General features: G+C 34.9%; 1 protein-coding gene across 5 annotated transcripts in view; it reads right to left on the minus strand.

Annotated features, from left to right (window-relative positions):
• Positions 1-22,763, minus strand: part of LOC116340709 (putative uncharacterized protein DDB_G0286901) — an 84,098-nt gene that overhangs the window by 58,109 nt on the left and 3,226 nt on the right. Inside the window, exons 1-2 of one of the 5 annotated variants that reach the window (XM_031767336.1) lie at positions 21,228-21,582; positions 9,293-10,263 (exon numbers count right to left, since the gene is read on the minus strand). In XM_031767336.1, coding sequence (XP_031623196.1) covers positions 9,293-9,772 — 480 coding nt within the window. In that variant the 5' untranslated portion in view covers positions 9,773-10,263; positions 21,228-21,582. Of the gene's footprint in view, positions 1-9,292; positions 10,264-10,372; positions 10,391-10,450; positions 10,470-10,510; positions 10,659-21,227; positions 21,583-22,763 lie in introns of those variants that run through there. The other 4 variants (XM_031767338.1, XM_031767339.1, XM_031767341.1 and 1 more) reach the window with 4 other exon arrangements.

Consider the following 22,763-nt stretch of genomic DNA (forward strand, 5'->3'; position numbering starts at 1 on the left):
CAAAAGAGCATTTTAATGGCAAACACTTTAAAATAAATTATTTCATGGAAATTGGTTGGCGGAGACGGAGTTGTGCCATATGAAAAACCTTATCGCAAATCTTTCTGACTTTGATCGACGTTCGTAGCTTCTTGTCATTCAAATTGATCAACATTCTTAGAGTCAAAGTGAACTTTACACTCGAAAGTTCTCGCTCCACAAAAACTTAATGGAGATAGTTTTTTTCATTGTTGTTCGGCAAACAACCGTAATTAGCGTATGAAGATTTTTTTCTTCTCTGGCTTCAACATTGCTATCAAAAATGATTAATTACGGTTTAATCAATGCGTGTTATCGAATGAAGAGAGAAAAAAAACGACAAATCATATTAAAACATGACTCCTTTTGAGTTCATTTCAGTAATTGTTCTAATTAAACTTGTTTTGGGCAGCTAAGATGGGAATAAATTGCGTTTCTTCTTTTTTTATGATGCGATCATCTAAAATTAGATTTTTTTTATGCTTCTCAAATTATTGCAATATGACGAAACATCGAACAAAACAAAATACAATAGAAATTGTTTTCATCCATGTAGATAATGTGACAAGCGTTTCATTCTTTTTCGGTTTATACCGTTTTTATTGTTTTTATTTAACAACAAAAAGTTAGTCATTGATTTTGATGGACTGCAAATCGTGCTGTCCAATCTTTTCCGAAAAATAAAACTGGAATTCGTATAAATAATGAACATTTGTTACCCAAAAGTAAACATATTCAAATCCGGATGTCTCTGTGCTGATGCGTGTCTTATTTTCTTTGCTTTTTATTTTACATAGATTGTGTCTACCCGGGCGGATTATTTAAATAAATTGAATGCGCACATCGTGCATAAAACATAGCACGAACGCAATTTTTGATGTGAGTACATATTTGCTCTAATTACGCTTACATTTGCTATTTGTATGAAACAAGCGGTACGGTATCAGCGAATTGCGTCTCTCATTTAACATGATTTTGACTTTTTTTTCGATTCGAAATTGGACTTTGAAGAGAGACAAATGGCTTTTGATGGCTCTTGAAAGTTGCACTTCTGAAGGGCAATGATGGGAAATTAACAGCAACATTTGGAAACCAATGTGATACATTGTCACTTTTTTCCGACAAAGCGACTGTTTCGCTAATGTTCATTGGTTTTTGATTAAATTTTACTTTCGAAATTACATCATCTTTTTAGGAAATTAAATCATTACAATGTTTATTTCGATTGAAAATAAAGAGGCCGTGAAATTATTGCTTGCAGCCCAACATTTTCGGTCATTTGAGTGTCTTTTTCCGTTTTTGGCGATGTTTTTCTCATTCTCGTTAATCAAAATGCGATTGCTCAAAAGTTCGTTTCAGTTTGTACTATTTTGTATATATACATTCTTGACATGATTTAAAATCGCAACTATTCCTACTATAGAGTTTGCAAATGAAAACCGAACAGCAAAAAACAGTCTCGATGGAAAAATCAAAAATTTATGATTGTATTGAATGAACTGTAGCAAGCAACATGCAAACAACATCGTGTTGTTGATTGGATCCAATAGCCATAAAAGTCGCGATAGGCGTTTTGTGTGCAACCGAGTGTGATTTGCGTTTTCGATTTTATTTGCAAAAGATTTGTGCCTTTTTTTCTCTCGCTCTCTCTCTTTCTTTCTTTCCGCGACCGACGGATCAGCTCGAACTCTATGGATCATTTCGAGCAGTACAATTTCAATGAGTTACTTACTTTGTTTTTTTTTCTTCTCTGAGTTCATTTTGCATTTTATTCATGTAGCAAAAAGACACAAAACGATACAAAAATGTGTCACGATTTTACCATTTAGAATTTCTGACATCATTTTGTAACCATTTTGTCTTGCTTTTACTGAGAGTACTGCCTTTTTGAATGATTACTCACAAAGTTCGCATGGCGAACATAATTACAACGAATGTATAAAATTGAAAAAAAAAAAAAACTTTTTTAATGAAAAGAAAAGAGAAAAAAATCGTATCGCGTCGTATCACACAAAATCTCTTTGCGTGCAAATCAAATGAAGTTTTTTTTTCGCTTTCCATTTTCTTTCTTAAAATTTAATTCCCTTCATCTCCGGTTTGTCCGTTGGTGCGAGAGCACTTTTCTGCAGTGACATTGTAATCGTAATTGTGCTTGGCACAGATTTAATCGTAAAACTTATATTGCCATTGTGACGATAAAGAGATTTTTCGTATCATTAGAATTAAAACGGCGCAATAGACTTAAGAGCACACACACAACATCGCCTCTCCATGCCCTCATATCATTCAAGCGCTCGTTTCGCCCGTCGAATCGATTCAAATTGTACAAAATTGAATGCGTTTACATTGTGCTATTCGAAATGAAGTCGTGACCAATAGTTTGGCATTCATTACGAAAACCGTTGATCATGACACACACACACACACACACAGTCTTTATTGACTGTTCGACCAAATGTTAATTATCTTTTTATTTAAATTCTGAAATGAAAAGTCAGCGCCGAGCCAAAATTGAACGCTTGAAGATTACAAATGGCTTTTTTTTTGTCTCATGTTCGGTAGGTTTTGTAAAGCGATATAAATGAACTAACGAAACTTGATTTAGTTTTTTTTTCTGCTTCGCATTGCATTCGATATGAAGTCAACCAAAATGTCCATGTAATAAAATAAATTGTTTAATTGCATGGAAAGTATCGATGCTATTTCGGAAATTCCAACAATTTCCACCGGAAAGTAACGTTACATAGGTTACAATATATTTAGTTGGAATAATCAAAGAAGAGGAAAACTGTAACAAATAACAAATATGATTGATGTACACTGGACACGGCTAGATAGACAGAAAATATTAAAGATATCAAAAACACTCGATGGCAATTACAATGAAATCGACTATACATTCTATGGCAATGTATTTCATCTGCTTCTGTTTTTCAGTTGCGATTAGCAGTTTGCGTTTTTTCCTTCACTCAATCTCTGATTTATTATTGATTAACCGTAAATAAAAAAGAATTCGATGCGGAATAAATAAAAACAAGTTGAACGCCATTTTGGTTGAACGAATGTCATACTAAAGGCGTCACCAACATTCAATCCGAAATCCGTATATCAGAATTTCGTAAGCGTTTAGAAAATAAAAGTCAAAATTTATTGGAATGTTACCGTAAATTTTTCACTGTGCACATTTACGTCTAATTGACACAATGGAAATCATACCATGTAGTACATGGCATGTACCGGAATATATGTATGTATCGATTGTACCAATGCAATTCGTAATAAAGAGGTTAGAAAACGTGTGTTACAAATATACCGTACACCGCAAAAAGGCAGTAAAATTGTTGTGTATACGATATCGACGACGGTGGCATAAACAGTATTCGCAATCGCTTATGTGCGGAAAAAAAAGTTGTGTGTAGATTGCAAATAATGTATATATATACATTCGCGAACGGCAAGACCCATTACCATTATTCGGTTATTTCCAAACAATTCGATTCTTGGGCGAATAAAAAAAAACATCAGATTTTTCATTATTTACAATTGCTTTGGTGGCGCATACGCACACACACATGTACAATAATGTAATATCAATTTATAGTACCAATCTAGAGAGAGAGCAAGGGTATATGGAATGACATTGACGATCCAATCTATCGGAGAATCGGAATTTTAAAGCTTTGGAATTCTTTCGAGCTGGAGTATGTGTACGAAAAAAAATGGTCGCTTTGTTAAATGCATCCAGCGCAGAACTTTGTAAGGAAAATATGTCTATTGGTGTTGTGATTGTTATGCTCTTGCGAAACAAAAGATCCATTCGATATCAGCTTGCTGTCGCATGTATTTGATATGAAACGTCAAACGATTGAGTAAATTGCTTCCAGTATGCGGTAAATGGCTTCAAGGCAGAAAAGGCTTGTAAAATGTAAGCAAAATCAAACAACCCAAAAATACGAGCAAAACACAATAATAAAAAAAACGAACATTGTAGATCATATCAATTTTATCGGTTGGCTGAGTGCGAGCGGGCGAACGCGCGCGGCTTTCAGTATGTGTCAATTCAAGCAAATGGAATTTTGCACTGGTACTCTCCCCGCAAGAATGTACCCAATAGCAAAAGCTGTTCGTTTCTCGTCTAAGCATCTAAATCACTGGTTGTATATATAGATACACATTGTGTGTGTGTATTTCCACTTCGAATAATAATTGTATTATAATGCAAAATCGCTGTTTTTGTTATTATTATGATGATTAAAACGCGCTCTCGTTTGTCTCCATGTCGAAAATGGAAATTAGCACGAATGTGTCATGCCAAAGTTGGATGTGAATTAGAGCTTCGATTAACACCGACAATCATAATAATGCATATCGCCCGGATGAAACAAACCACGCGCGCGCGCACTCACTCGCATCACAAAACAAGCCATACTTGTGATCCAAATTTTCGGTATTGTTTTAAAGTTGTATTCGAATTCGGGCCTTCATTAAGACCAAGCACATACTACACGTAGTTAAAAAATTACCATTATTTATAGTTTTCCATTCTCACAGCGATGTACAATTTGGTCATTGTAGTGCAATCAAAAAAACCGGTCAATTTTCGATACGGATATATGCTTTAAATAGAAAATGTGTGCCTAAAGCTCAAACCACACGTTTGTTTTGTCGTTTTTCATCATCAATCGAAATAGATGTTGCCATCATTGTTTGTGTGTGTTTCTTTCTTTCCCGTTGTTTTTTTTTGTTTCAAAAAACCGTTTCTTCATTATCCGAACTTTGCTATCAATAGGATTAAGCGATGGAATGGCATTACTTGTTTTCCAAACACACGTTTACAAAAACCACCATTTTAACGGTGCAATGTTTTTGGCTGGTTCTTAATTAGAGTAGAAAATCAAAAATTAAAATTGTAAGCCTTCTTAAAAGTGGATGGTTTTTAATGTGATTTAGATTACCGAACGCATGTACGAAGTTAAAAGCATTGTTTTTTTTTGTGTGTGTGTGTGGCTGTGTCAGTTGCCATATTGGCTTTGAGGCGCATTTTGATGCGAGAAAGAGAGCAAAAAAAAAGAACAACGATTTTTGGTTTTTCTTGAATAATTTCAACAACCGAAGCGTATTTAGATTTTATTTAAGTTTTGTGAAGGCATTAATTTAGCATCAAATTTCCACATACGCATACACGGCGATTCAAAAATAATAGTAATCTCTCTTCGTGTTGTACACATGTGCGCATTGCACGGGTCGTAATTAAAAGGCGTACGGCTATTGAATCAACGTACGATATTTTTAAGTTTGTAACATAATATAATACACAATTGAATTTTGGTATCACTCTCTCGCTCTCTCTTCCTCTTTCATTTTCGCCCAAAAGAAAAACCGTGATGAAGAAAAACAAAACAAAAAAAAAACGCTGAAACACATCATGCATTCTTTTATGTGTGGAATGGATTCATTTGAATTTGGACAATGGAAGAGAAGCATCACGGTTTGAAGCTCCATGAAATGATCTCAATCTAAATACATTTCTAATGTTTTTTTTTTTGTTTAATGGAAAAATGCCAACCGAAAGTAATGTGTATGGCAGCGAAGATACGATTGATATCAAGTCTTAACACTTTGAAATGCTTACGGTACACTGAATCGATTCCATATGTGAGTGTATGACCATTTCATGTAGAGGGCATACAGCTATCCAGCAAAGGAAGTGTACTGATTCGAATTCCATGGATTCAGCAGATGTGTGAAGATAAAGAAGAAAAAAAGAGCATAGAACAACGAAGAGAGAAATCATTGTTGCATGTAATTTTGTGCTGTTGTTGGCTTTGTTATGGACATTTAGTTAAGCAATCTTCGATGTCTTGTATTTTTAGACAAGTCGTTTCAATCTTTTGATGTATACTTTTTCCTTTATTCTTGCTTTGCTCTCTATATCTCTCTTTCTCTACCTTTTGCTTCGGCACCTCGGTTCACATTTTGCTATTGGTTATGCATGATGCTGTTTCATTTGGGATTTATTATATTTTTGAAAGTTTTCCATCTCGCTCATTCTCTGAGCTATTCAGTGGTTGGTCTGTAACTCCATTCTTTACGCGAACGTGCGCTCATCTCATCACTTATTGAGATGAGCACACACATATCTATTATTATTTATGATTAGCTGATTTATTTCACATAATGATTAATTGAGAAATTAACAACAAAGAACTTTTTCAGGGAGCGCACATGAATGATAGTCATAGATGTAAAGAGGTTGCCGCCGACATAGTCGTCATCATCAGCAGCAGCAAAGCAAGCATATGCAAAAAAAAAATCGTCTGAAACTCCGAATATGCACAGAAGCGAAGTATACAGCACTTTTGAACTTATATTGCTTTTTTGCCGTTTCGTCGATTTCGAACGTAGCAAAACAAAAGGTGGTAACCATTGAGTGTATAGAAATATGGAAATTGACAAGCGTTATACACAATGCTCTGCACACAAACCAAAATCCGACATGGATGATGTGAAAAAACAAGCGACACAAATAACTCAAAATGACGATAAACTATTTGGTATAATGATAGCATAATTCAGCGATTTATCGGCTTTGAATGAGTGCACAACGTGAGCGGTAAGCGTGCAACATTCAACGTGCAAATACATGTAGACATTAAATACGTATACATACATCGGGGGCACGAATGACATATACCACACACAAAATTCCGAATAAGCAGTTAATAAAAAGTCATACAATATATTTATAATTTGTTTTCAACCATTTGATTCGTCTGTGCATATTTTCGTTTTTTCCCACAAGTCTGTTCGTGTATGTACGTACAAACTTCAATAATTTACACACAAACATTTTCCATCTCATTCGCACGAAAAAAATTTGCAAACGCTGTAATTCTATGATTCAGCAAAAATCAATTTTATATCACACAAACACACATTGCAAAACATATATCTCGGAATTGCATCAGGTTTTCCAATTCACGCAATCGTTATCAGTTTTCTGTGTGCTCACGTTGCGTGAATGCACAAGCACACACATATATACATAGACATGCATAGAAATGCAGACAGCAAATGTGAATAAACTGCGAACTGCTCAGATGAGAAGTGAACGATAGACCATAAACATTGCTTAAGGAACCGATGAAAACGAGGTGAGAAGATGAACAACAACAACAAAAAATAAGCAAAGAACAGAAAACATCAGGCTCCGAATGAAGGCAGCAACAACAACAACGCGACATAACAAATTTATTTTAACACTTTAAGGCATTATTCAACGGCGAATGCGGCATTTAAGACACAGAGAAAGTGTGTGTGAGAGAGAGAGAGAAAGAGGTGAAAAAAGCAAAAGTAAAATATGACAATATTGCGCAGAAATGCCGGTGCGAATGTCCAGAGAACGATAAAGAAAGAAAGAGCATAGAGAATAAAAATAAATTGTGTATTACAAACAGAATAATAATGATGATGGAAAAATGTAAAATTGAAAAAGTTCGAGAAAACACAGAACAACAATACGGCCCAAGACAAGAAACTGGTTTTTTTGTGGGCTGAATGGATGTAATCGATGTGCTGTTGTTGTTGTTTTTGTCGTCGTCGTCTTCGTCGCTGCCACTTTTTTTTTTATTAAACACACAACGTGTGGTTTTGATCTTCATTTGCTCGTTTTGATTTGATTATTAAGAGTAGAAATGCGCGCACAGTAGCTCATCAACGCGCATTTTACACGATATTCTGCACATAAATCGGCATTGCTGAACCATTTCAACGGTTTCAAAAAACATGTTGAAACCTGATGAAGACGGAAAAAATAATAATACACGCTTTACCTGACGTCAACTGTTAAGACGTGCTCGTGTATGTTTAGGTGTGTTGTTAAAACAAAATGCTCTTAATTAAGTCAAAAATGTGCGCAAGTGTTTGTTATTGTGGTTTTTTCATCTCCGCTACATCAGAAATAGCACAACATTTACTGGAATTAGCCACCGTCCATATGTATTGACGATAACGACATAATCAAGTTTTATTTCATGTTGCTTTAGTCACGCGGTCGCCCACACTGACATACAACTTCTTTTCTCGTCTTTGATAATATTGTGAAATTTCGTTAAAATTTAAAAAACCCACGGCTATGAATCATTTGTGATGAATCGAATGTATTATCGATCAACAATGACTGACATGGATAAATCCACAGCTTATTATTGTTATCGTTCATTCATTCGTTGGAAAGCCAATTTGCTTTTTTTGCGTGTTCGTCTATATTTACAATTAATTGGACAGATTTTGTATGTATGGCTCAATTGCTTCGTGTCAAAAGCGATAGAATATTTGCCCCGACATGCTTTCTAAAAAAAAAAATAACAAATGAAATATAGCAGGCATTTGATAAAAAAAAGCATCGATAAAATTGAATGCGATAAATATTTTCGACAAATAAACAAGTGAGAGAGCTCGCGCCTGAATGAAATGTTCGTATATTGTGAGAAATGTGCGAAATCGACAGAATCGTCGTTCGCATTTTCAAGTTTGTATCATTTTTTTCCTTTTTGATTTTGACTCGCTCCCCCTAAATAAGATGTAAGCAATTTCAGGTTGAGAACACTTGAAATCGCACAAGCAACATTTTAAATGTTGTCGTTTTGTCATGTCGCAAATCTCTTACATTCGTACGCATTGGGACTTCATGATGCTATTAAATTCGTTTCGCTATCACATTCACGCACACACAATGTGATCTCCATCTGGCTTGACTTTTGAGGATATTGAAAATGCTTGGTTTGAAGAACGAAATACGTGTTTGTTCGAGAAAATGTGCTTGAACTCACTTGTAACAACAGCCACGTTAAGAGAAAAAAAAAACGAAAAACGAAACACATTTTATCAAAACGAATCATATGATGATGAATATATCTCACGCACTCGCATCAATCTTAAAATTTATGGCAAATATTTAATGATCTAATCTAATGTGAAGATCTTCAGCATGACTGCTGTCCTCCGTTTATTCCATTAAGCAAAGAGAACGGTTCTCGCCATCGCATCATTGAAAATTGCGTGTGACAACGACGCGTTTGCGTGAGCTGATCGAGAACGATATAGATAAGGACGTGTCCTCAAGCTGTAAGCAACACTCATGATAATGATAATAATAACAGTAAAGAACAATAAGGACTTTGCTTGCGTTTATGCGATAATGTAGGTTGAAAAATAAAATAAAAAATATGTTGAACAAAAAAAGAAAAACGGATAAACATAAAGAGCTACTTACCGTAATTGATAGAAAATTGTAAATGCGTTCGAGTATATCCGCGTGGTGTAGGTCACCATCAATTTTGAAATTGTTGTTATCATCATCACCGCCGTCACTACTGCTACCACCGCCGCGAATTGTGGTGCTCTGACCACAAGCAGCTGCTTCATTATCGCTGGCATTGTTGGTAACCGAATTACTGGCTAAATGTTCATTGGTCGGGGACGAAATTTTTCTGTTGGCTGTTTTAACAATGACGCCACTGCTGCTACTGCTGCTGTTATTGTTATTGGTTGATGCGGTGACAATCATACTGTCCTCATTGGCATTGTTGGTTTGTGCGCTGGTTGCAGTACTTCCAATGTAACCTGCATTGTGACGACCGAACACTGATAAGTTCATCAAGTCATTGGTGTCACTGACGACGGTCAAACACAGTCGACACACTTGGTAAAATTTTGACGGTACCACTGGTAATGATGTCATCGTTGCATCCATTTAAGTTTACTGAACTGATACTACTTTAAATAAAACTTCTTTTCCTTCTTCTTTTTTTTTCCTTTTTGATTATTTCAATTTGTTTCTTAATATCTTTCTTTCTTTTTATTTAACGATTTTATACACACAAACACACACGAAACAAACGGGATGGGGGCGGAAGAATATTTGGTTATATTCCGAACAAACAGAAACGATTGAAATAAATGAAGAATTAATTCAAAAATGAACAACGCAACTTCAAATGGAAACTAAAGAAGGTATGTTTTTTTTGCAAGTTGTTATATGATTTTCCTTTTCATTCCTGCGAATTGTGGATGCGTTTGTACGGTGTGGCAATGTTGTTTTTGTTGTAAGTAATTTTTCAAGCGTTGGCTAACACTTTTGCTTCAAATGCGTTCGTGCATTAAATATTATGTATCCCGCGCGCTCTTTTCACACACTGGAAATAGGCCACACTGGTTTATCGAACTGGTTCATTTGATAGCACACTGAAAATGAAACAAAACAGACAGAAAAAAACACATTTAGAATATTTAAACAAAAACACGGGTTCAATGGTTTTTAAAAATTTCAATCTACACAAAAATTATATAATACAAGGATAATTTAGATGCTATGGAATTGGGAAATATGAGAAGAAAGAAAAAAAAATCAACGTTGCAAGCAGTCACGAACACATAACTGATATCCATGTTATGGTCCTCGAATACAGATAACTTGAAAATATATATTCACACGATTAAGTTTGCATTTTATTTTTGCTTCAGCTTGCAGTTGTTCGAAATGCGATACACATCGTATTTTAACACACGAAGAAGAGAAAAAAAACACCACCACTCTCAACGATTTGAAAGATACAAACAAACAATAAACGGACGACAGAAAAAAAGAACTGAAATGATACACAAAACGGAACAATTTGGTGCAGATGGCAAATAGAGTTACACTAACACAACTGTCGATTGAAATGGCAAAATGTAGAGTGATAAAAAAAAAACAACAAAATTTTGTCGAAGACGAAGCAAACAGCATAACGGGAAAAGACAAAACGATAACACACAATTCGGTTTTGTGTCATGCACATTGTTGCACTCATACACACAACACGAATGAGAGAGATACAGCGAACCGAACAGGGCGACAGAAAACACACTCTGAACAACAAAAACATCAGTATGGTAGTTCATGCAAAAGCGACAACAAAATACTCTAGTATCAGTATACATGTACAAAATTATTGAGAGCGCACAGCAACCATGTGCTATGTTACGTTGCTGTTACTATTGTTGTTGCAAATTTTGAAATAGGCGAGTGGAGAATTCAATTCTACTGCAATATGATGCGCGGCTGTACCAATGGAAGGAAAATATGCACAAGCACATTGCACGCGACACACACACATACATGCAACCATTGAAATACAATCATGTTACGTTCTTTCACTCTCTATCTGCTGTTGGCACAGATATTCACTTCTCCAAATTGGTTGATTGCACCACATTTTCACTCGCTATCGCAAACACATTCGCCGTCTCTTGTTTTCTTTGTGTTTCCCTCTTGCTCGGTCAACAATCATGCCGTGTGTTGATTGCATCACATACTAAAATTACATAGAGAACTTGGATTCGGACAAAGAATCGCAATGGCAAACACGCTCACACGTTATAGGTAAATAGCATCGCGGAATTGAAAGAAAAAAGTGAAATAAACAATGCGCAAACTGATGAAACAGTGAAAACATAATAAACATTAAATGATAACTGTATGTATACCACGAAATTCAGATATAAACACACCAAATTCTCTCCGCTTGGCATTCGTTTTAATCAGTGACGCTCTTTCTCACCAGCTATAATGTCATACGTTTTGTTTACCTTTTTGGTGGCACTTCCTTTATGCCAAACAAGAAGAAAAAAATATGCAACAACAACGGGAAAGAAAATCATAAAACCCGCACTGAAAACACGTCCAACAGAAGAAAAAAAACCCGAAGAGATACGATGGCGCTGTTTAATTTAATATTCTCTAAAAGTGCGACTTGATTTCCAAACTGAATTATGCAAAACATGAAAAAACGATAAAAAATCTCATTTCACAACGGCAACTACGTTGTGTGCGATCTGATAAATTCTATTTTTATATCCTTAACGCGATGGTTGGTACCCGTTTACAACTTCTGGTTACTCATTTTCTCTCTCTCTCTCTCTCTCTACTTTTCATTTTCGTTTCGTTTCTCTTGCTCATTCGGTCGGTGTGTTTGTGAGCGCTTTTTTTTTCTCTGTTCATTTGTCGTCGCTCGACATATACACATTTTCACATCTCGATTTCAGTCAAAGTAGCACATGGTAATCGTAATCTACTATTAAACGTGTAGTGTAACTGAACATACACAGTTTTACTTCGAAAAATGGTTTCGGTGGATTCAGGCAGAAACATTATTTGCCTCCGTCCGTTTTACAATGTTTTTTTTTTCTTTTCGCTTGTGGTTTTCGATATGCTGGCAACGAGTGAAAATTATTTCCTTTTTGTTTAACTTTTCACTTGAATTACAGTTCGTCTTCTTTTTTTCGTGGTTACAAGTAAAAATTAAAAAGATAAAATAATATTGCTAAAAAAAAGCTTGCGTCTGCAAATTAAATATTTATGTATCCGATGGTAGAAAATTTAACTCCGACGAAAACGACAACCAGAGAACAAAATTTTTCGAACATTTATACGATAAAATATACAAAAACACACTGACACAACGTGTACACACCTCACTGCACCCTTCGCATTCATAAACTAAACGTAAGCTGATTTGCACAGGCCGAAGCTAGTTATCGAGAATAAGACACAAAAAAAAAACACAAGAGCATAAAATGTATACGGTTTTGTATATGATTCTCTCGTGTGTGTGTGTGTACGTGTGTTTTTCGTCAATTGCACCGTGTGTAATGCATACATACTGTTTGTGTATGTTCGTCAATGTGTTCAGGCATGTTGGATTACAAGAGATAACGAGAAAATATTGAAATAGTGCTGCATATAAACATATTCTTGTCTGGAATACGCCAGATTGTCTCTTTGCAGTTTTTTTTCTCTTCTTTAGTGTTCTGTTTTGCTCTGTAATTTTTATTTTGCTCTAACGGTACGAGATCCTTCCGTATTTTATGACTTGCTTTGTTCAATTTTATTATCATTTTTATAGTTCATTACCGATGATTCCATCATCTCGCAATCTCTTCGTTACTTTACCCGATATATTTACGAGCGTTTTTCTATATATATTATATATTATAAACGGAATTTTGAATAACTTGAAAAGGATATTTTGATTCACTGCACAAATCCAAACATTGTAATATAATTTAATAAAAATCCAACTGATATGAGCAATAGTTTGAAAATGAATGTTTATTTCTCTGTATCTTTGTATGTATGTACGCATACGTATATATATATGAAGTGCGTATGTGTTAGTGTCGGTGCATGTTTATCAGTCTATTTGAAACATCTGGTGCATTTTTTCTACATCGCTGTGAATGGCTTCCTACTAAAATTGAACGCAATTCAAAGAGAACGCGCGCTAGAGGCGATCCAACGATAAAACTGACAAAAAAAACTACGCATTGCAATGCGTTACCAGTCACAAGTTACTCTCAGAATAGTATAGAGTTCATGGAGTTGAAATGCGATGAAATTATGTGTCGGAATGGAGAACGCATAAATTGTGTGTACACATTTACTTTTGCTCCTGCCATTATCAATGTAAACTGATATATTTTAACCGAACAGCGAAGAAAAAAACGCGCTCACACAGAGCAACAGTCAACTTTTGATCATATTTTTTATACAAACACACAACACAGAGAAAAGAGACCGAGAAAGAGAGATGGTTGCCTGATGCAAAGACATCAGATATTAAATAAATATTGAATTATATGCACTTTTTTTGTTCCATCCTCATTTGTTTTTCCTGTGAATTTATGGGACGGAATATAAAACGCCAGCAACAGACACATCAGCCACCATTTGACTATGTTATCGTGATAATTCAGGCAACCGTATGGCATGAAGTACGGCTGAAATGTATAGAGAGGAGCAAAAAATATTTTGATGGTGATGATAAAAGGAAAAAAAAGAAGAGGCAGAAAAAAGGTAGCGCAGCGGATGTTGGCTTTGTGTTTGTGTGTATATGACAGCGTATGTATGTTCTCTTACAATCTATTGCCACTTCGTTCTGGTTAAATAACGTGAATTGAATCGATACGCGCAAGCAAAAGAGACGGAGGATACGATCGTAGAAAGTCGAACAAAAAAAAAACTTCAGTGCACACATTATGTTAATGCACTTCAATGATGCAGCAACTGTGTCCGTTAATAATTTTCAAAATGTTCCAAGTGATTGATTTCACAAGTATTAAAGGTTGATTCTTAATTTCATATTCCGAATCAACTTGATGAAAAAGCAGGCACTCTAGTTCACAAATAAGATTGGGGTAAAAATGGGCTCGGTTTTCAATTGTAAAATCGACATTTAAGCCAGTTCCGAATTAAAATTATAATGTGCTCCAGATATGCTTTTTTTATTTGGGCAGTTGAAAGCATGGCTCAAGCTATAAGTCGATATTCAAAAGTTGAAAAAAATGAATTAGCCAATAATCCACACTTTTTCGGAAGTTAACCAAAAATGACTGAAAGTCATCACCGACAACGTCTGACTTTTATTGAATCATTTTGCACCAGTTCATTTTTTCATCCTTCATTTATTCAACATAATTCGATTTTCCAATCAACTTGAACCGCATCTAAAAAAATGCATTCAAACACTTGTGTGTACGTCGGTTTGCATTAGTATGTAGAGTACTTGGTGAGTGTATATCAAAAGAGCTGTGAAATTTTATATGCACAGCATATACTCTATACCAGTATCAACCACATTGTGAAATGCATCTGATTTCCGTTTTGGTTGATCGTGTAAGTTTCGGAATCAACGATCAAATTGTTTGGATGTGCTCGATAAAATTTGATATTATGCTTCGATATTTTTCTCACTCTTTCTCTCTCTCTGTGTGTATGATGACGCAACGAAAGTCAATAGAATTGAACAGTTTCGACATCAGAAAAGGGAGAGATGCATTTATAACCATTAAAGGATATATGCGAGCATCGATGCATGGATGATTGTTCATCTTCAGTATCTGAGATAATAGAGAAGACTTAACGAGATTATTGGCTTCGTTTCGACTTGATATCTATCGTTAGCCACACATTCTTGATGTGAACTGCTTTCATGTTTATTTTTAATTCATTCGCTCTCTCTCTCTCTCTCTCTCTCTCTCTCTCTCTCTCTGAATGTTTATCTTCGAAATGAAATATCAACAAAACTTTTATTTAAATTGGGGTATATAATAAATGTTTATTGCCATTTTTCATATTCTCGCGAAGATGGAATGCGCATTCGGATTGTTGTGCATGTATCAGACAAAAGAAGAAATCCACGATGGAAACGAAGAAATTGCATTATATTTATTTGCAATATGCCGTTTATTGCGAAACATTCAAGAGTCCGTCAAGAGATGGAATCATTAAAAATCGGCTGGGATTTTACACAAAAGTCGTTAAAATGTATAAATATATATTATATGGACAAATCGTGGCAAAGCGAAAAAAACACACACCAACAACATATCAGAAAAGGTTATGCTAATAAATTTACGAATGAAAAATAATAAAGTATACAAAGTTCTTAGAAGGAGCGCCGATTCGTTTTCTCTCTATCATATACACAATCGACAATAATTCTGCATGCTCATGATACCATATCTTGGCGCGCATTTCTACTTCTTTTTTTTAATTCTTCTTCTTTTTCCATCCGTTCAAGCCGTCGAACACAAATCATTCTATTCTTTTGTTCGTAATTATCGATTCGACGGATAACATGACTTGTATGAGTGTGTGTGATTGGAATACAGTTTATTACATTTTATATGTCTTTCTTTTCTGCCTTTTTATTTTCATTCTATTATCATGGAGTTAAACGACATTTCAAGCAAACACAATTGAATGTTGCACGTTGCACAAGCAGCACACGTTCCGACCATTAACAATGACGATCAACAGCAACAGCAGCAGCAGCGGCAGCAAGAGAAAAAGAAAAACAAAACGAGGTACAATTTCAAGAGAAAATAAAATATTTTTCGGCCGATGGAGAAGTACTGAAATAATAAAAATAAGAAAAAAATAACAGTCCAAACCAAATTAACACGCGGACCCAACAAAATAGAAAGAGCAAAAGCGAGACGAGAAAAAAAAAGAAAACGGGGAAACAAAAGTATTATAGCAAAAGGAAAACAATTTTTTATTTCTTTCGTTTCGGGGCATACAACAAATTAAACAGCAAATAGTCAAGAAGAATGAAGAAAAAAAATTAAACGAAAGGAAAAAACCTAAGCAGAGAAAATTGAATTGAAATCAACGGCAATAAAAGCAAGCGATATTAAAAATATGTGATGGTATAATCGTTAAAGATCGCTGCACATTTGAATGTGATAGCAACAATTGAGTGAGTGAATGAGCGCTCGATCTCGATTGTGTTTGGGTCGCAGTCCCAGTTGCCTGTTTGTTTTATATCAAAAGGATATTACAGCGAATGATATTTTATAGAAAAGCATGACATGGGCTGATAGACAGCAAAGATCATGCGTGCGAGTGAGTGAGTAAATGCCAAAGCAATAGTTAAGAAACACACACACACACACAATAGTCAAAACGCGACGTATGTTTCACGTAGTAAAAATAAAATCGAGAGCTTAAGAAATGTAAAGAAGAAGAAGAAAAAAATCAAACATCTGCTGTGCGTCAATCGTTCCGCACTAAGGTTTTCTGTTTTTCTTCTGATTATTTGTTAACCGAATTGAAAGAAGAGAGTAAAAAAAGGTGCAACCGAGATAGCAAGCTCGATATAACATGATGTCTCTTTTTGGTGCATATGTTGCGGTAACCATTGAGCACATACATCATCTAAAACATTTTTATATTCCCTTTTCGTTTGTCTTGGCTTTTAATTCTTTTTTGCCGTTTGGTTCATTTTATCCGCTTCGGTTTGTGTACACACGTTTTATTTATATGCAGTATGGTATGCATTTTGTACGTCTGCTGCTTCGGTGCAAAACGATGCACACAACAACATAAGCCTTCTCAAAAAAAAGAGAGAAGAAGAGCAAAAAAAACAGAAGAACCACACACATACACACGTATACCACTACAAATGAGCGAGTAACTTTTATGTTTTCGTTATTCTTTGTTATCAGTTGGTATTGTTTTCAGTAAGCCGTAACTCAAGTATACATGGATATTGTTGTTGTTCAGTTATATATATATATATTTTCATCAGAAAGAGCGGGGCAAATGCACTGGGGCAGGCAGGAAAACGATAAAATACTGATGCATAGCATTTTATTATTACCAGGAAAGAGAAGAAAAAAACAAACTAAACGAAATATCCGAAATAAAAATAACTTATGCCATTGCAAATTGTTTGTGCGTGTGTGAATGTTGGTGTATTCATCAAAAATGGTTTGAATTAAACGATTAAATGATACTACGCACGTTTGACAGTCGATGCGAGAATAATTCGAGACAGCATTGTTAGTTTGCTGAAATGGACAGCAGACAGGAAAAAAAGACCAACAAAAATATAAACGTATAAAATAACACACGGGAAATAGCGATAAAATTGAGCATACGATACAATGGCTCGATTTTTTTCCTCCTTCTCTTTGTTGATTGGAAACGACACACGGTAACAAATACAATCACGAAAGAAAAAAAATCATTCCATTCTTTCTGTCTGTGGTTGATGATGCGATCAATACGTATATGTATGCACAATGGTTATGATCAAAGGCACACAAGAAAATGAGCACAGACAAGTCATTCTTGTGATAGAGAGTGTTAAACTTCGAATAATAATGAGACGAAATACGAGAACTCCAGTTTCAATGGTATTCTCAATAGGAAGAATTGATTTGTATTGAGGGGAAATTGCAATGCAGCCAACACTAGAAATTCTATTTCGAATACAGAATTGATGAAACGCAACTGCGTTACACAATTTTCATATTTTCTCTAAGGTTCTTCCTTCGCTACGCTGTAACATGCTTTGAATGTATAATATATATGCGAATGGGATGAGAAAATTGATTACGCTTCATCGTAATATGCGTCGTCGTTTTTGGATATAGCATGCACAAAGCCTACTGTAATTCCAAAAAATTGACCGATTTCTACGCCGTTTCTTATTTATTCGCCCATTTAATGTTCCGTATCTCACACTCCAGATCGGATATAATACGTTTCCAGTATGTAGACACGCGTATTGTGTGCGTTTCGCATGCATTGATGTTCACCAGAAATGCGTCTATTTAAATCGTACTTCGAATGATTTTATTGTGTGAATGGAACATTCAGATTTTGAAAACTGCGTAGTTGTTGCTGTTCTAGTATACATACACGCACACCACATCATGTATTTCGATTTCTTTTTGATAATCTGAACTCTGTTTCCATTTTTAACAATCAGATCAGCAAACAAATAAACATCGAGAGTCCGTATGTGGTTTTTAATCTCAAAAATGCATATGATACAAATCGAATTTGTTTTTTTTTTCTCAAACATTACGTGGCCGATTTTTCCCTAGTTTGAACAACAGAAACTGCTGCGGTATTATGCTCATCACACGGCTGCTTCTGTTCCATTGCGTTCAAATGTGAGAGTAATTTTTTTTTTTCATTTATAATTGTCTTTATGCTTACTTCGTGCTCCGTATATCAGTCAGCTTGAGTTGGTTTTTTATGTATGTGAAAGAGAGCAAAAAGAGCAATTGAAACGATACAAACGAATTACTCTTTAAGTCGCTAAAGCAAAGTAACCCGAAGCATAAGGTTGTGAGACTCACAAGTAATGAGTAATATTAACGAATTCTTCTTCAGTTTGTACGTCTCAAGACTTTTATCTACGATATGAGTTCTGTTTTTCTCTTCTGCTACATCGTCCTACATAAAAATCGTATTTGTGTGTGATAAAAAAAGAGAACTAAGATCGAATCAACAGATCTACATTAGTATGAGTGTGAGGTATTGATACGTGCACTTTTTTTTTGCTTGAATTTCAAAGAAATCTTTACACTGAAAAAGAAGCAGATGGAAGGGAACAAAAATGTGCTTGCAGCACCGGCATTCATGAATACACCAATTGTAGCTGCTCTCGCTTCACAATTCAAACGGGTTAGATAAAACAACAACAAAAAAACTGTTTACGAGATTCTATATTTGGCTTTAGTGAATGCGTTTATTTACGAGAGAATATTATTTCATCACCTACGGTATTAAATCACAAGCCATAGACTATATCTACGATCGCGAATCATGCGCGCACACACACACACACTCGTATAGGAGAATGAGTCTCGCAATCGTTCTCGTTGGTCGGTGCCGATTATGTTACATATATTGAATTGATTGTTGTTTGCTGTTTTGAATATAGCGTTCTATTTAACTACATTTGATTTTTGCATTTGTAATTTACATATTCCACATAAATCGGCTCTTGATTCCATTCGACAGTGAATGCGAATCGAAGCGCGAACGTTCGGCGGTTTACAGTGGCGTTCGCTTTGTTCTTGTTTAAATGGTTGTTCGTTTATTTGTTTTCGTTAGTTGGCATAGTTGTTCTTTGGCTATTTTTACTCTTTGCGGCAATTGGCTTTAACATTCTGATAATAATACATCGTTGAATCGAAATAAACCACAGAACAATGGTCAGACCGGAGAACATAACATACACAAACACATGACTATTATATTATATGTATAAATGAGCTGATTGTGGTGATACAAGTTGCTTCCTTTTGTTTTGATCGTATATTCATTGGTTCAAAAGTGTTGTTTACACCGTGCGGTGTTGAAATTTAAAAAAGGAAATAGAAGTTTTGATTCACTGCACACACCGTATAGACCGTAGACCAGAAAACAATAAGAGATGGATGAGGTAAATGATGGCAAACGAAAAAAAAGAAAACAATAAAAATGGTAAAAACTTTATACATAGTGAATTCATGCACTCGCCCGCCGCATACATCGTAATGAAAATTAAAAAAAAAAAACACGAGAGAAAAGAACGGGCGCGATCGCGTGCACGATTCCATTGCTAACAACAACGACAATAACGACATGAACTTCAAACGGTGCTCTCTGTCTGATGGCATTTGATAGTTTCGTTCTGATATTTTATTTTGTTTGAAATTGTTCGCCTATATTTCCATTGGCATTCGTGGCTATATAAAACTTCATGAATTTCAGCACTTTGAATTTAATTCTCTTATTTTTGCCCTTTTAAATTTTATCGCCATTTCCAACGCTTACTTTTTCCTTTCAACACCGTGCCGCGCCATGATTCTAATGAGTTGCACTCAATGGTGGATGTAGCAAAACCGATTGCAAATATGTATTGACTCGGTTTTTGAATCCAACACACACACAAAAAAAGTGCATTGCAGCTGTAATAAATCATTGAAGTACATTTTGTTTAAATGACTGAAGTGAGAAATGACATTCAAGAATTACAACGAGAACGACAACAGACACTCGAACTTATTCATTTGTAAGAATTGCCTCAGCGTCTTTCAAAAGAACGCTCACACATAAAAACTATTTCGTTTTTTCTCTTTTTTCTTTTAGTGATTGTAGATTGATATAAATGGATGTAAAGGCTATTCCGAACATGCATTATGCGACGTTAAAAATATATTTATCGTAATTTATCATCATCATCACCGTCATCGGAGTCATGAAGTCACTCGCACATTTACAACCGTAGATTTGCAACAACGAAAAATACACGATGAAAAATAAAGAGAAAGAGAACAAAAAATACAGATCAGCAATGACAGTATCAGAACGGAACGCGAATCGTGTCCACTGTCTGAACAAACGTTGTCGTTTTATACACAATGTCCATTCTCTAAAATTTACAACAACCATTCAATCATTTGTGCGCACACACCAACACAGCCGACACAGCTAAAAACAACCAAAATAAAAGTAAACATTTTAACGGGGCAAAAAAAAATAAGATAAATTGATTATAATAAATTCGTTTGATTTCAGTCGTTGATTCGATAAAATGGAGATACGAATGAATAATTCTTCGTTCTCACGTCTTGTTATTGTAAATACAGATTGATGAAAGAGGATGCGCGCGCGAGGGTGTTAGGTCCACAAAACATAGTACACATACATACATAAATGTGAATAAAATGCCGAATAAGAATCGAGACACAGACAACAAATTTTATATATATAGACATTTAACGAATGGATTATGAACGATGATGATAGCGCGAGCGTTCGCACAATGCGATACCCGCGATACACTGCATATGATAATTGAAATGATAAAAACACATACTTAGATTGATGCAACAAATGGTAATGCACAAAAAAACAATGCGTTGATACGAAAATAAATTGATGCACATAAAACACGAACAAACGATAAAAAATCACACAACAAATTTTTCAATTATATTTTTTTTTCTGTCTGCTCTGTTTCATTCAAAGTTTTCTTTTCCATTAGTTTTATTTTTTCTATATATCTCTGAAATATATATATCGTTCATTTGACAACGATCGTTGATCACTTAAAATTTTGCTTGGTATTTGTCTTTAATTGTTCTCGTTATAAATATTTAATCCAAAATTATTGTGATTCATTTGCGGGGAAAAAAACAGCAACTATTTTTTTAACATATCTTGTTCTTTTTTTTATCATTTGATTAATACACAAAACAAATCGATGTTTTAAAAAACAATTCCAGAATAAATGCACAATAAATAAAAACAACAACATAAATCAAATCGAACAGAAACGCTAAGAATCTAACGCGTGTATGATAGAGTTGGTACGAATTTTATGGTGTGGATGATGGTGAAGATTTGATTTTTACTATTATTATTATTGTTATTACAAGTGATGAGTAATCGCGCGACGCAGTCTACTTGGTGAAATAGAAACGACGACAACAACCAAGACGTTCATAATAAATCGCGTTGTTCTTCATTCAACAAAATTATCAGCACTAAAAACCCAAATCATAATTACGACAGTGTATGGTCCCCCTTTTAGCGCTCACTCTCTCTCTCATGCATCGTCATCGCCGTTTGTCTATACAAAGAGGTTTTTGTAGTGTGCTGTTGTATTATTATTATTTTTTTTCTTTTTCTTTTTCATTCATTCGTTCACTCAATACGTTCTTGTTCACTTCAATTCACATGTATAGTGTGTAGTATCTTTTTTTGTTGTTGTCTATATGTATTTACATATTGCTTGTGCATAGATCTATTTGTATTGGTATTCGATGTTCATTGTTGAAACGTAACATGTGTGTAGTGCTTGTTGGTCTTTTTGTCTGTGTGTGTATTTGCCAAGCATGTATTGGTTTGGCATATATCGTGTTTCGCTTTTATTTATCGTTGATTTCATTTTGTGCCCATTGTACTGTTGCCTCTATCGGCATGTGTCGATGTATGCGTGTCTATGTATGACTCAAAAATTATAACGTATATACCCTTTTGAATACTATTTCTTTTTTTTCTAAAAAGAAACTAAGAACGATATTGCACACACACAAATCATTTAACGCTAGTTGTTTATCATCTTACAAGCTCTGTACGGAATATGGTCTGTTCAATTTTAAGGCCAAAATCTCAACATCAAAGTATATACATCTATACACATGTACAATTGAATAGCAGGCCAGATTTATTGTAGATACGCGCACATTTGTGTGTGTGCGAGTTTTGTTTAAAGCAAAATTCAAACACCATTCGGCTATTTTAAAATCGTCGCATTACTCATACCTCATGGATAACAATTTTCGATTTCGATATATGAATTTTGTGTTACATATACATGGTGAAATCGATTTTTATGTATATTATACGT

Source organism: Contarinia nasturtii, unplaced genomic scaffold (genome assembly GCF_009176525.2).
Source record: "Contarinia nasturtii isolate CC-2019 unplaced genomic scaffold, AAFC_CNas_1.1 Cnas_scaffold_695, whole genome shotgun sequence".
NCBI lineage: Eukaryota > Metazoa > Arthropoda > Insecta > Diptera > Cecidomyiidae > Contarinia > Contarinia nasturtii.